This window comes from Vicia villosa, linkage group LG4 (assembly GCF_029867415.1).
Source record: "Vicia villosa cultivar HV-30 ecotype Madison, WI linkage group LG4, Vvil1.0, whole genome shotgun sequence".
In the NCBI taxonomy this organism is placed as follows: Eukaryota; Viridiplantae; Streptophyta; class Magnoliopsida; order Fabales; family Fabaceae; genus Vicia; species Vicia villosa.
Genome location: NC_081183.1, coordinates 182,072,903 through 182,087,006, shown reverse-complemented (window position 1 = coordinate 182,087,006; position 14,104 = coordinate 182,072,903). Strand labels below are relative to the sequence as shown.

The 14,104-nt window shown below is 32.9% G+C and overlaps 2 protein-coding genes across 2 annotated transcripts; both read right to left on the bottom strand.

Annotated features, from left to right (window-relative positions):
• Window positions 1–403: 403 nt before the first annotated feature.
• Window positions 404–4,655, bottom strand: LOC131596274 (uncharacterized). Its single transcript, XM_058868883.1, is given in 7 exon segments — window positions 404–895; window positions 1,516–1,687; window positions 1,690–1,835; window positions 2,382–2,470; window positions 2,845–2,944; window positions 3,951–4,050; window positions 4,157–4,655. Coding segments are annotated over 7 exon segments (921 nt in total). The 5' UTR covers window positions 4,341–4,655; the 3' UTR covers window positions 404–765.
• Window positions 4,656–8,825: 4,170 nt separating this feature from the next.
• Window positions 8,826–12,789, bottom strand: LOC131600469 (UDP-N-acetylglucosamine transporter UGNT1). The gene is made up of 10 exons (XM_058872627.1): window positions 12,381–12,789; window positions 12,179–12,255; window positions 11,235–11,396; window positions 11,003–11,136; window positions 10,553–10,683; window positions 10,405–10,449; window positions 10,212–10,309; window positions 9,891–9,998; window positions 9,299–9,355; window positions 8,826–9,206 (listed from the first exon to the last, which is right to left on the bottom strand). Exons 1-10 carry the CDS (start codon window positions 12,529–12,531, stop codon window positions 9,132–9,134), a joined length of 1,038 nt encoding a protein of 345 aa, XP_058728610.1. The 5' UTR covers window positions 12,532–12,789; the 3' UTR covers window positions 8,826–9,131.
• Window positions 12,790–14,104: the final 1,315 nt, after the last annotated feature.

The following is a 14,104-nucleotide window of genomic DNA, read 5'->3' as shown; positions in this document are numbered from 1 at the left end:
GAGAAACGCTTAAAATTAATCAGAATTTCGTGTCTGTATTGGATCCAGAGATATATCTCTGAAACAATTTAATGTTTATTAAATAGAGAAGTTTTCGGAAAAATCTTACATTTAACAAATTAAAGTGCGTCCAAAAATACATGTCCCAAAACTAATGACCGTTTTAAGAATTACATAGGATACTTTTGAGATACATAGAATCGACACACAGATCTTAGCCCAAAAAATTTAGCTATCACAAAGAAGCCAAATGAGCAACCTGAATAGAAAGAACAGAGAAACAATCATTGAATTATATAATATTACTTCTCTCTTCATTAACCAATGTTGTTTAAAATTTGTGCAGACATATTAAAGAATATTAAAGAGTGTAATAAAGGTTGTCAAAAATAGTGTTAAAAGTAGTGTATTAAGTAAAAAAAAATTCTTGGTCAAAAAAAAAAGTAAAAAAAAATTCAAATAGTCTATTGGCTAAAGTTCATCTTTAAAGATGAACAAGTGGACATTACAAAAAAAAAATAACAAATGAAATGTTGCATATTCAAATTCGTGGCCCTGCACCTAATGTTACAGCTCCAACTTTAATGATAATTAAAAAAATAATAATAATTTGTACAATGAAAAGAGAAAAGCATTTGTGTATTAAATTAATCTAAAGTGTTAAAAGTAGTGTATTAGTAACAATTAAATTATCCGATTGAAAGATAATAATCATCATTACATTGAAAATTCATGTATTTTGAAACAAAGAGAGTTAGCCAACGATTAAAAAAATTTATCCAAGAATTTTCCAATACGGGCAAATAGAACCAGAATTTCTATACACAACAACCAAACTGATATGGGTTCAATTGTAGCATCCAAATCAAGGATGTCAATTGGATCTATACCGCACCTGCAAAAATACAATTTGGATGTCAATTGGATCTATACCGCACCTGCAAAAATACTTACATCGAATAGGATAAAAACCAGCAAAGTATGAAATTAGACACTGGTAATTACCCATTAAAAGTATGGGTGCGAGGGCAGGTGCTTTAGTACTCACTCCACCTTATACCCACACAATATTTATTTATATATTTTAATATATATCATCATCATATAAAAAATATATGTCTATCTCTTTAAAAAAAATACATTACAATTAAACTATTATACATTACCATCCTTAATCCAAACGTAGTAAGCAGATCAACAACGATAGTAAACATAGTTGCAGATAAAAAATCAGATTCAATTTCATCTAACTCCAAAAGGTTATTCGAACCATCAAAACATCCAACGCATCCTCATTGTATACATTATCATGGGACTAATTGAAATGTTTGAAAGTGCAGGTAAACACTTAATTTATTGAAAAAACCAACTCCAAACAGGTATCTGTTTTGAGTAGAAACACTAGATTGAGAATATGCAATATCTACAATCCCAATCCAATACAATTCCACATGCATGCTGATTGATGAGTCAAAATTTACAAGTGTCACAGTTTTCATCTGTTGTGAGTCTTACCTAAATATTGTTAGTACCGTTTCCAAATAGAATATTGCTGTCTCTTTCCGAAACAAACAATCCTTCTGATCTTCCTGAAACTGCCAAGCAAACACCTGGAAATTGTCGATGGGAAGATCTGGTTTTGAGTTTTTGTTTTTCTCACAATTGCTAGTGGTGTGGATAACAAATCTCCCATAAAGCCAGTTATCTTGTTCTTTGCAACATGCACTTCTTTAGTGTGATCCTTGACCTTTGCATTCTCATCTGAACTAATATCGTCATCGTCGTCGTCATCGTCGCCGCTATTTTCTTTCTGTTTGCAGTAATTCACTTGTGACCTAAAATTTATTATATTACCTGGCTAGTGTAAGGACTAGTTTCAGAACAATATCATATTATAGCACATGCATCAAATTTATCTAATCCATGTGCAAATCAAATTAATATTTCTCCACACATTTTTCTGTGAAACATCTTGAATATGCTCCAGTAAGCACTCATTTTTATATGCTATTTTGTTCTGCAGTTGCATTTTTTTCTCAATATAGCTTTAAAAAGACCAATACGAACTAAATTGAAACATGCATAACAAGGGCATCTAGTTCAATAAGATTTTAAATATCTTTCACAAATAATCACCCAACATATGATAAAGATAAGATATCTCATGAAGGCGTAAATGAAGATTTGTGAAGGTACAGTTTATTATAATCTTATCAGTTAAGTAGACATTTTTTTCATCATACACGGACATCATAAACAAAGGCACGGGAAAGACTCTACTCTACTACTGCAACCTGGGAAATAGCAAGTGAATTTCCTGAGTCATGCAGGCAACCGCCTGATATTTATAGTTAATAGATTTAATGATTGAAAACTTGTACCTCCTGTGTTGTTTCAAATGGAAAACTCTTTTCTTTGATCGCTTTCTTTGAACACCGAAATTATTTGATGTGTGGCGGATGAAATTGAGCTATGCATAACAGAGAAAAACAACTATTGTGTCAATAGACAGAGACTTCTATATAGAACACATCATAGATTAGAAATTATGCTAAAAAGAAATAGTTCTAACAATAATGTGATACACAGTTTTGTCTATGATAACAGAGAAGAGATGAGAACAAAAGCAAATCAAAATCACATGATTCACAAAATTACGACCAATTTTTGTTTCTTAAACGCATTAGACAGAGACTCCTTGACACAAGTTTACTAAATCCATATAAGAAAGAAATACAAACATACATGGGCTTAAATGCAGGAAGTTATTTAGCAAAATGTTCATTCAGAACAAACTGAAGGCTTAAATCAAGCAAGATGCAAAAATAGGTAAAATTTTCGAACCTGGTCACCATCCTTGACACCATAGTTTCTAAGATAATCCTCCTCCTTAACTAGCTTATGTCCATCATAGCATAAACAAAACTGTCCCCAAACATGTGGCCTTCACAATAAAAAATTAAACATTAAACATAAGTGTATATTTATACAACATTACAAATATATAGTCACAATAAAGGCAATGGAAAACTACAAATCACAGAAATATAAGAACTGCAGAAAACAAAATAACACCCCTGCTGCTGATCTCTGGGTTAAAAATAGAGAATCAAATACAATAACCAAACTACTCTTTGCATATTTTAAAAATGAAACGGAGAGAAAAACATGTTTCATTTAATTTTGTCCAAATTGGTACCGGAAGCAATTAAGATGAAATGCATTCTCTCATCTTCCATTTCATCCTTTACAAATAATCCAAACAACTTAAGTAAAACAAGAGATAAGAAAGACACTTTCTCTTCAAGGAGAAAAATAAATCTGCAAAGTTTGTGAATAAAATGACTAACTTCCCTATTTAAAATAAAGACAAAACTTAAGACGGTAAAGTGGAATTTTGTTCTCCATCAAAAAAGAAAAAGACTTTGCCTTATAATGCAATGATTTTTAGTGGAGAACAACACCTAGATCACCATAACTCAAAGATAGATTTGTCCTTGTAATTCCTTTGTTTAATCTCATCTATGAAGCACCAACACATCCACAAATATTGAATATAATCACCTGTGCTATGGAGCACCGACACCTCTTTAAAAAGGAGTGTCATCATATTCAAAACTGACACTGACACTTGTGGTTACATTTAATTTATTCATTTTTCCAAATCATTACACAAATTATTACCGGACATGTCAAGTGTCACTGACATTCATGTTTCTGGTGTCAGTGCTTCATAGCTCATGTGTCTGTTTCGGTAGGATACGTAGATTTCCATCCGTTAATTCAAGCATTCAGATTATTTTGTTCATCTCAAATATAACTCACTTCACATTCAACTGACTTTAATTTTAAAAAAATCAATTCATTCACAGAACCAAACATACACTTAACCATTATAAATTGAATGATACAAAATTCCTCCAAAAAATTGATAGTGAGTAAACAATCACCATGAAATTTTGCCCGGACCATTCTGAGGCATATAACTAAAAACAGCTTCCACTGAATCCTTAAGCTCCGCAATAGTCGCATTCTTCGAAACCTGAATATCTAAAAACCTAAAAAATTCAATCAATCTTCAACAACAGCAACAATTATAAACTAACATAAAAAACCAAAAAAAAAAAAAACGATTCTATCAATAATATATTATTACCGAACGAAGAACCGTCTAATTTGAGAACAGAGAGTCTCAAAGGCAGTGAAGGAAGCCTATCATAAAACAAACTTTTTCTCGAAAAAATTGCAAGTGGAGAAGGAGAAGAAGAAGAAGAAAACTGCACGGTTTTTTTCTTCTTCTTCGCGTTGGGATCCATCAGCGATAAACCAGTTTCCGCCATGGAAGATTGGAGGAATGGAGAAAGAGAAAGTTCAGGTTTGTGCGAAAAATGGAGTTAATTTAAATTCGAGCGTAAAAATAATAAAGTCCATTAAAGAGAGTTTAATAAATAATAAATTGGAATTAAAACGGAATTAGAAGAGATTGATTCTTGGAGTAGTTAGTTAGGGTTTTTGCTTTTGGGAACTGTTATTGGATTCTGAAACTTGTGTTTGGGAGATTCTAGTTCTATGGATAGTGCTTTACTTGCTTAGGGAGAAAGAACTGAAAAAAAAAGGGGTTTTGGGAGAGAGAAAAAAGAATCAGTCGTAGTTAGATAAAACCGTCAACGGTTACTTTTTGTCGATATCACAATATAAAATATTTTTATACTATCAACTAATTTATTTAATTAAATAATTTTTTTATTTAAAAAATAATTTAATGATATAACAAATTGATAATTTTCTATTGAATGACAGTGTAAAACTATTTTACACTTTCAATGTACTACACTTTAACTCATATATTATCCCCTTATCATTATAGCGAGTTTCGATTTCAACTCATAAGATTTTTTTGTGATCTCCTTACCATAATCAGAGTTCATGTGTAAGTGATTCCTAGGTGGTATTTAATGGTTGACTGAATGGATTAAATAATGCCACCTAATATTTAAATTAAAAATCAAAATAAAAAAGAATGGTTTTCCTACATTCTTCTTCATCTTGAATCTAGGTTTTTTTTTCTTCTTATTCTTCCATCATTCCCTTCGTGTTGTCATTCTTAGTCTTCCATTCTTCTGAATTCGTTCGTCTTCTTCTTCCTAGTACGATTATGTGTGCAAGTTAACATGGTTGGGAACAACTCAATTGGAAGCAGCACCACACATTTCGTTGAATTTCCAAGTTTACCCAAGTGTGGATGTAATCGTGCAATGAAGATGTGGGTCTCCAACAGAGGTCAAAACTGTTATAGGAAATTCTTGAAATGTCACAACACAGGGGTAAGAATCTTGTGTTTGTAAATGTTCTTTAAAATCAAAATGTTATGTTTAAGATGTTAACAGTTGTGTAAATGTTGTTTGTGTTTGTAGAATGGGAATATTTGTGACCTGTTTTGTGGGATGATGAAATTGAAGACTCTATGAAAGGGAATTGAGAATATTCAAGCATGTTGTCAAAAGTGTGAGATGGCAGATGTGAAATTAGAACCACATTGAAGAAGTTAGAAAAAAGCAAAGATGGAGGTTGAAGTCCAGAGGAAGATAAATTTCAAACTGAATATGGCACTTGTGATCTCTTGGTTTATTTTTGCAATGTTGTACAAGTCAATATAATTTTATGTGGTTTGATGTATTTGCAACTTATGTAGTCTGATGTATTTTCATCATGTTGGTGATTATGAAACTGATTGTAAAATTGCTTTGAATTAATGAAATGCTTAACTTTGTTGTCAATCAATTATTGTGATATAAGGTTTTGATATGATTAGTTCATAATATGGTGACAAAATGCACCAAAAGTGTGCATTAGTCATTAGAAAATGGCACACAAGGTGTGCATAAGTCATTATAAAATGGCACACGGATATAAATAGATTACAAAAGGTCATAACATAGTGTGCATTCTTTGCAGATTTCTTTGTACCCTTCTTTGCATTTTGAGATCCATTGTACTCTTCACCTTTGTACTCTTCTTGTGTCAGAATACCTTTTTCTTCTTTGGACAAATACATTGGTTTGTTTGGGTTTGAACCAGACCTTTTGATTGGTTTTTGAAACCATTTCAGTTTAAGTCTCTCGATTAACCTCTTTCTCATTGGTATGGCTTCTTGTTTGACTTTAGCCTTGCCTTTCCTTTTGGTACTTGGTGACCTGATGCTAGTTTTTGTTTGCATAGTTGGATTTAATGTGTTGATGTCAGGTACGGTTGACTTTGTCTCATAAAAAACATCCCCAAACAATCATGTATATGGTGTGACTACATCATGTTGACCTGCATCATGTTGATCTCCATCATGTTGACCTAAATTATGTTGAGTTGCATCATGTTTGCCTACATCAATTGGTTGTTTTGTTGAGCAGAACCATTAGTGATTGCACTTATACCTGCATCAAACTTCACCTTTTTCTATAAACAACAATCCAAGTGACATGCAAAATCAACAATTGAAACAATACCTTTCTAAACAAATCAACAATACAGAGAAACATTGATATCTTTCTTTTTTAGGCATTTGGATCTTATTTCTTTCTCTTGCATGACTGAACATTGTGTCCAAGCTTATCACACTTAGTACACCTATAAGATACACCAGAAAATCTTCTTCTAGAACCTTCCTCATCAGACTCCATAATTCTTAATTTTCTTGGTCTGCCTGGACCTTTTTTGTACTTAAGAGGTAGAAGCTTTTCACCTTCAACTTCAGGCCACATTTCTTGTCCATTAATGAGACTCACAACAAATCTATAACAAAGGGGATATTTTTCCCTAGAGTTACATTCATCAACAAACAATTTTGGATTATGTTGCATAAAACATAATGCTGCAACAACATGCCTACAAGGAATACCAACTAACTCCCAGAAATTACATAAGCAAGACCTTTTGGCAATGTCAACGATGAATTCTTGTTTGTTATAAGAATGAGTGACCTTAAATTTCTCATCCATAGCCCAAGTTGGCAACCAATGACCACTCATAGCCACCTCAATGTCTAATCTCTTTCTAGGAATTGGCATAACCATGTGTGGCCACTTTTCAAGTTTCATGACAAAAGAATTGCACCTATTCATCAAGTATTTTCTAATTCATTCACAACATGGTTAGTATAGGTTTATCCCTTGCTACTAAAATGGTGGCATTAAAATACTCTGCAATATTGTTCATCAGTACATCACATTTAGGGTAAACTTCTCAAACTTAGTCCCTTTATCATATTCAGAATCATCTCGATCAGAGTTTTTTAGCTCTTCATTAACATATTCATCATCTTCATATTTCCTCTTATTGGAACCAGTTAACAATCAAACTATTATTGGACCCTTTCTAATGGGTATAGAGACATCAATTCCATCAAATTCATCTGCAATAGCAGTGGTTCTTTCATCCTCACTGTCATTCAACTCATTAACTCCCTCTTCATCACTTTCATCTAACTCGACCATTTCATTCACACACATATGACTCCTAACCGTGACTTTTATACCATTGACATCATATTCCACAAACATAATCATTTTTCCCAATCTGAAAAAAGTTTTCACCTATGTCAAGGATTTTGGTCCACGTTCTGTACGTCCCTTCTAAGTAACCTCACCCATTAACCTAATTGTGAAAGTCAACCATTGACCACTTCTCAATGTGTTGCCCAAAAACTATGGTTGAAACATCACCCTTGTATACCGTTTCACCATCAATCAACCTTACAAACTCCCTTGGTGAAAGACAGTGTTAAACACTTGCATGTTCTGAAATTAAACATAACAACAAATGTAAAACAAAATGCAATTTGATTCAAGTAAGAGAGACAGCAAACCAAACTAACTTGTGACATTTCGTTAGCGTCTTGGCCGCGTTCCACCATGCCTTCGTCTTCTCCACTTGCTATTTTGAGTGAACTTCTCAAATATGAGCCCTAACATTTAGGGGGGTGAGTTAAATAGGAAAACAATTTTTTTCTAATTTTAATATTAGTTGGCATTATTTAATCCAGACAGCCAACCATAAATTGCCACCTAGAAAGAATCACTTACACAGTCAGCGCAATTGTAACAATAGGGTCTCTGAAGATGGAATATAGATTTAGTAAAGGGGGTCACAAAAAAAATTCTTATAGGGGTGAAATCAAAACTCGATATAATGGCAGGGGTAACGTGTATTTGACCTTTTTTATTGATATACAAAATATTGATATTTATGAATCAAAATATTAAATAAAAAGAAGAGAAGAAAAATGATAAATAGAGATTTTTTTTCTCTACTTTGTTTGATATATCCATAATTGAATAAAGATAATATAATTTTTATTATAATATTCTTTATTGATATATAAAATATTAATATTATATTTATGAATAAATTATTAAATAATGAAAAAGAGAGTAAAAAATTATTATTTTAATAATTTTTTGATAATTTGTGTTTGGGACAAAAAGTTATCTGATTATTGAGTGGAGGACAAGAATTCAAATCTCTTGCCTTAAGTTTTATCCATTATCATGACAGAATATACAACAACAAAAAATTGTCCCCAATACCTCATTCTTTAGCAAATCAAATCCACCCTAAGTTTTAAATAACAATTGACAATCAACCAAGTCAAAGTATTGCTCAGACAATAGTACTTGGACTTTAGAAGTAATCAATATTTAAAAAGTTTTAAAATATTATGACATAAATTTCTTATTTTAAATTAAAAGTGATTAAAATTTGATTGTCGATCTAATGTATTGAAAAAATAATTTATAACAAACATTAACAGTTATTAGGGATACAAAATAGTGTTGTTCTGTCTTCCATTGTTTATAATAAAATAATACTGTGTTTATTAACAGTTTCAAATAGAGGGATGAACAACAACATCATCAACAATTGTTTTATTACACTAAAGCCATGACACCAGAACTAGAATGCTTCCTAAGAAAATGTTTCTGTCATCATCTTCTATTCAACAAAACTTCCTAAACATATTTAGATTAGTCCATCACATGTTCCACAGAACCGAGTTTGATTCTGATTCATCTCATACTCTAGTCCTCCTCGACGGATGCATCGCCCGTCCTCATGTTCATTTAGAGGACTTGAACAAGTTACTTGCCAATGAGCTTAAAGTAAGCATATAAACCCGATCCGGTGAAACCGAGAAATTGTCCAACTACATTCCACTGAAATCAAATCGACACATATTCTATAATCAGTGAATAAAAAAAATGGTAACACCGAAACAGACAGTACTACAAGAGCACAGAGTACTCACAAAATCAAATGGTAGCCCGCCAAAAATTATCCAGCCAAAGCCAATTGTAAATAGATCCTACACATCAGCGCAGAATAATAATTAGGGTTCAAGCAAAATTATGACATCTAATTCAAAACAAGAAATCATCAAAGTCCTCTCTTATGTAAATAGAAGGTGTTCCAGACAGGTCAGAGGCCTAACAACGAGGAGGCCCAATCATCAGTCCAAAGTCATAAGCTGTTGGAGGTACATTGCACTCACAACCTTGAGAACCGTACATGATCCATGCCACGAACAGTTATTCACCACGGTTCCCCGCATTCCACAACGGGAAGCATGGGGTGCCTCCAATCGTCCCTCATATATAAGGGGTCCCACACGAGACATGAGGTATATTCAAATCATAACTTAATTTACTCTTTTGTTACTCATTCACTACTTGAGGGAAGTGTTATCCTTGCAGATCCACCCCCTCTCTCAACCATACAGGAAGCTTGCTCCACACATCAAAACTTTATTCCATCACTTCACTACACATTTCTAGTTCTCTAACTGAACAGTAGGTATATTATTTAAGCATTGTAAAACAACGGGTAGGGAACGGACGAACCTTCATATTACCACAAATTGTCTGTGTCAGAGCGGAATTAAGAGTTGTGTTGAGAAATATACAGTAGTTCAAGAAGAATGCCAGTATGCATGAAAAAAGCAAAATAACCTGCCCAAGAAAAAAGGAACAGAAAAATCAGATTAATCACTAAACCAATCAAAGGAAAGATTTAGGGTTATGAATTATGAGGTTCAATCCAATGAGGGTGTAGATATATTTGCTTTAAGCTTCTCGAGAATTCATTTTTCTGGCCTATTATCAAGGAAGATCTAATTACAAATACTATTACTCATCGAAGAGGAATGGCTAAAGAGAACTTACGAGAAAACCAGGTGAGAAAAGATAAGGAAAATCAATTGTCGTCTTCAAGTCACCACTAATAAAAGTCCAGACGAGTAAAACTGGCCCACAAAGGATACCTATAATAATGGATAAGTATTTCGGGTCAAAAACCCTATCACACTAAAACAAAGTAAGAAAGTTTAATAGGCCACAATACAATCTATCAGCTTACCGTTGCACCACATAAGGCCAAAGCTAGTAAGACCGCTAGTTTTTCCTGAGAAAAATACATAAAGCCGAATAATTAAGATAGTCAAGATTTACAGGGAAACAAGGTATAAACTTTCCGCTTTATATGAGTGTGAGAATAGGAACATTACCGATGCGGGCTATGGTAGCAAGATATATTGCTGTAGTAATGTTTGCCACGAAAACAACGGCATAACCATAACCATCAAAAGATAAGTCTCGTGCTCCCGCAACAAAGGCACCAAAGATAATCAAGCCAACACTGATAACAGCCTTATAAATTTCAGTTAAATGAAACAATCAGGGGAATGCTTATTCAAAACAAAAAAAAACAATTTGAACTTTAACTTCACCGAGTTATAACTTCAAAGGGGGAAACAACACAAAGGATGGTAAACTAGTTATGTTATTCATGATGAGTTTCCGATGTAAAAGTGTAAATCTTGTCAACCATGTGGGAGTTACTTATGCATTATACATTTTACTCATTTACGCGAGTTTCTCAACAAGAATGACTGAGAAAGGATGACAAGTAAATAACGCAAGTTTCTCAGTAACTCTAATTAGAGGAAGCAATTTACCTGAAAACGACCGATCGCGTATACCTCTGCCTCACCAAAACAAACTCTGCAAGCATTGTAAATACCACTGTTGTCCTCCTCAAAGTCGTATACATTGGAACATTTACTCTCCGAACAGCCTCCATGGTGGCTAGCTAAGGAGAAGTACAAGGGTGAATAAAAAATAGTTTAAAAGGAAAAACAATTTATTAAGAACTTGTCCTCGGGGAGAAGGTTGAGGAAAGACTTATACCATGTAAAGTAAATATGTCGCGGCCAAAGGAGATGTGTGCTTCAAAGTTTTGAATGATACCAATTTCGTTGAAGTATCTGATATAAGTAAGGATTCACTTGCTGTAAAACTAATTACTCTCCAGCGCCTCAACATATAAAGAAAAAAAGACGAACTAGCCATCTGCAGCAAAAATAGGCATAGGAGTATGTTTTATAAACATAATAGATAAAATGGATTTTCACAACTATAGGTTGTTAATTTTTAAGGCCTCAGTAATCCGTAGTAAATATAATGCTAAGCATCATAAGCGTTAGTGTAGGAAAAGACTGGAGAAGAATAAATAAAGGTGGAATATCAAGTCCTTTTGTTTACCATGTTTCGCAACAGATGTATTAAATTTCATGTAACACCGACACTTCAAATGGAAGATGTGTTCGAACCAGTGTCTACACCAACACATGCGGTGTGATCAGAGGTGGAGTATATTGTACACGCCTCAAGGGGCTCCAACCCCTCTACTCCACCGATTTACTTCTCACTCTGCCCTTCCGGTGATCACAAATTCACATTCACATTAAAGTGAACAGACAGATCACTGTAGACAGAATCACATCAATGTTTATGCATTAATAATGTGGTGTGATTTTTATTCTTTAATCTTGACCTCAGTAACACCGACACCTCTGAAAAAGATTTGTCTGTAGCAGTGTCGTGGTAAGACAACCGACACTAACACGTGTGATTACGTTCAATTTGTTCATTTTTTTTCAAATCATTACGAATGTCGATGTGTGTGCTTGACAAACAAATACGTTCAGTTACACGTTTGTCAAGCATCATAAACTGTAATGACCAAATATTCCAAAGCACAAATAAAACCATTCATCAACTCCAAATAACATATAACATATAACTAAGAACTAAACCTTGGATATAAAACTACAAGTAGTGAAACTACGAACCTGAAGAAGTGTGATAACATTTGCACATGGAAAGTTATACGATGAAAGAGCTGCCTTATTGAACATCACCAATAAAACTACAATAACAACAACAACAACAAAAAACATTACTTTAAGCCATGAAGTATGAAAATTCAATACCCCATTTAAATTTTTCTGTTAAAAACATAATTTTTTTTTTTACATTTTTACGAACAATTACCAGCGCAGGACATGTAAGAGATGGCGGCGTAGGCGCCACGTTTGGTCATGGCGGAGCCTTTGAAAAGCTTGTCGTCGTCGGGTTGGTCTTTGGGAGGATCCGACAAAGGAAGCTTCGTATTGTCCGAGGAAATAGACGGTTTGAGAGACATGATACGATGTTGATGTTAAAAACGGTTTGTTTCACGATTGAAAAGTTGTTGTTGTTGTTGAAATTGAAATAAAAAGAGGGTTTGGTTTTGTGGGTTAAGAGGAGAATTGAAGAGACGGCAATGGATGAATGAAAGAATGAGAACTCCGAAATTGACCCTGACTGACTTTGTCAACAATGTCTTCTCGACCCTCCAACAACACCAGAACCACTACACTACAATTGTCTTGTTTCTTCCAAACCAAAAAAGGAAGGATTACAAAACATTGAAAACATTTTCTTTTTTTTTTCTTTATTTATTTATTTATCACTTATTCACAATGTGTTTGAAAAATAACTTGTTTTTTAATAAAGGTATTACTAACTTACAAGTTATGGAATTTAAAAGTCAATATTTTATTATTTATCATTAAGTATAGTATAATACTTTGACTTTTATAAATTAAATCTATAATTTTTTTAAATAAATATTTTTCAATTGACTTTTTATCTTATTTTTTAATGAATAATTGCGTGTCTTTGAAAATATATTGGTAATAGTAAAATAAAAAATTAATTAATTAATTAAAATGTACAGTATAAAAAAGTTTTACACTGTCATTTAATTATAAACCATTAATAAATTAGTAATGTTTTTTATTTTAATTTTTTTAAAATAATACAATTGAATGATGCAATAGTATAAATTTTTTTACACACACAGTGTATAACAATTAAACTAAAAACAATGTTTTTAACATTTAATTTTTGAGCTCACTTTAATAATAAAAAATTTTGTTTGATCAGTAGTATTTAAATTTTAAATATTTTCTCTCAAAAACTATTTGATAATTAGACTAATAATTACAATCAATTAAAACGCCGGATCTTATTCTAATCTAATAGTTATTGTTCTGCGTTGGGCCGAGCAGACTCAACTAAGGTCCAAGCTGAAATGTGTTTGCCTAGACTCAACTAAGGTCCAAGCTGAGAAAATTATACCCCGTACCCCTACATTTATCCCAATACCCCTACAATTTTAAAAAAATCCCAATTTTGTCCTTATTAAATTTTTAACTTTTCTTTTTTATTTTTTTTTTCAATTTTACTGAACCGGATATCCCAGGGGTGGGTGTTCCGGTTCTTTTTTTTTTCAATTTTACTGAACCGGATATCCCAGAATTGGGTGTTCCGATTCTTTTTTTTCAATTTCTCTACATGCTCTGTTTTGCACACAGAAGCACAGTTCATGCATCTTCAACTACTCAACATTTATTAGCGAATAAACAATTCATGCAGTACTAGTTTTCTTTGCGACAACGACAGAAAAATCGTCAATATTATTTTATTATTACTAGGTGTGTTTTGACAAGTTTTGCACGAAACAAATCAATGTCTGACTAGTGGCAGAAACTGTTTTCAACCTGTTTTTTATTATCCATTTTTAAACTTTGTGAAAAAAAAGAACCGGAACACCCAATTCTGGGATATCCGGTTCAGTAAAATTGAAGAAAAAAAAAGGAACCGGAACACCCACCCCTGAGATATCCGGTTCAGTAAAATTGAAAAAAAAAAAGAACCGGAACACCCACCCC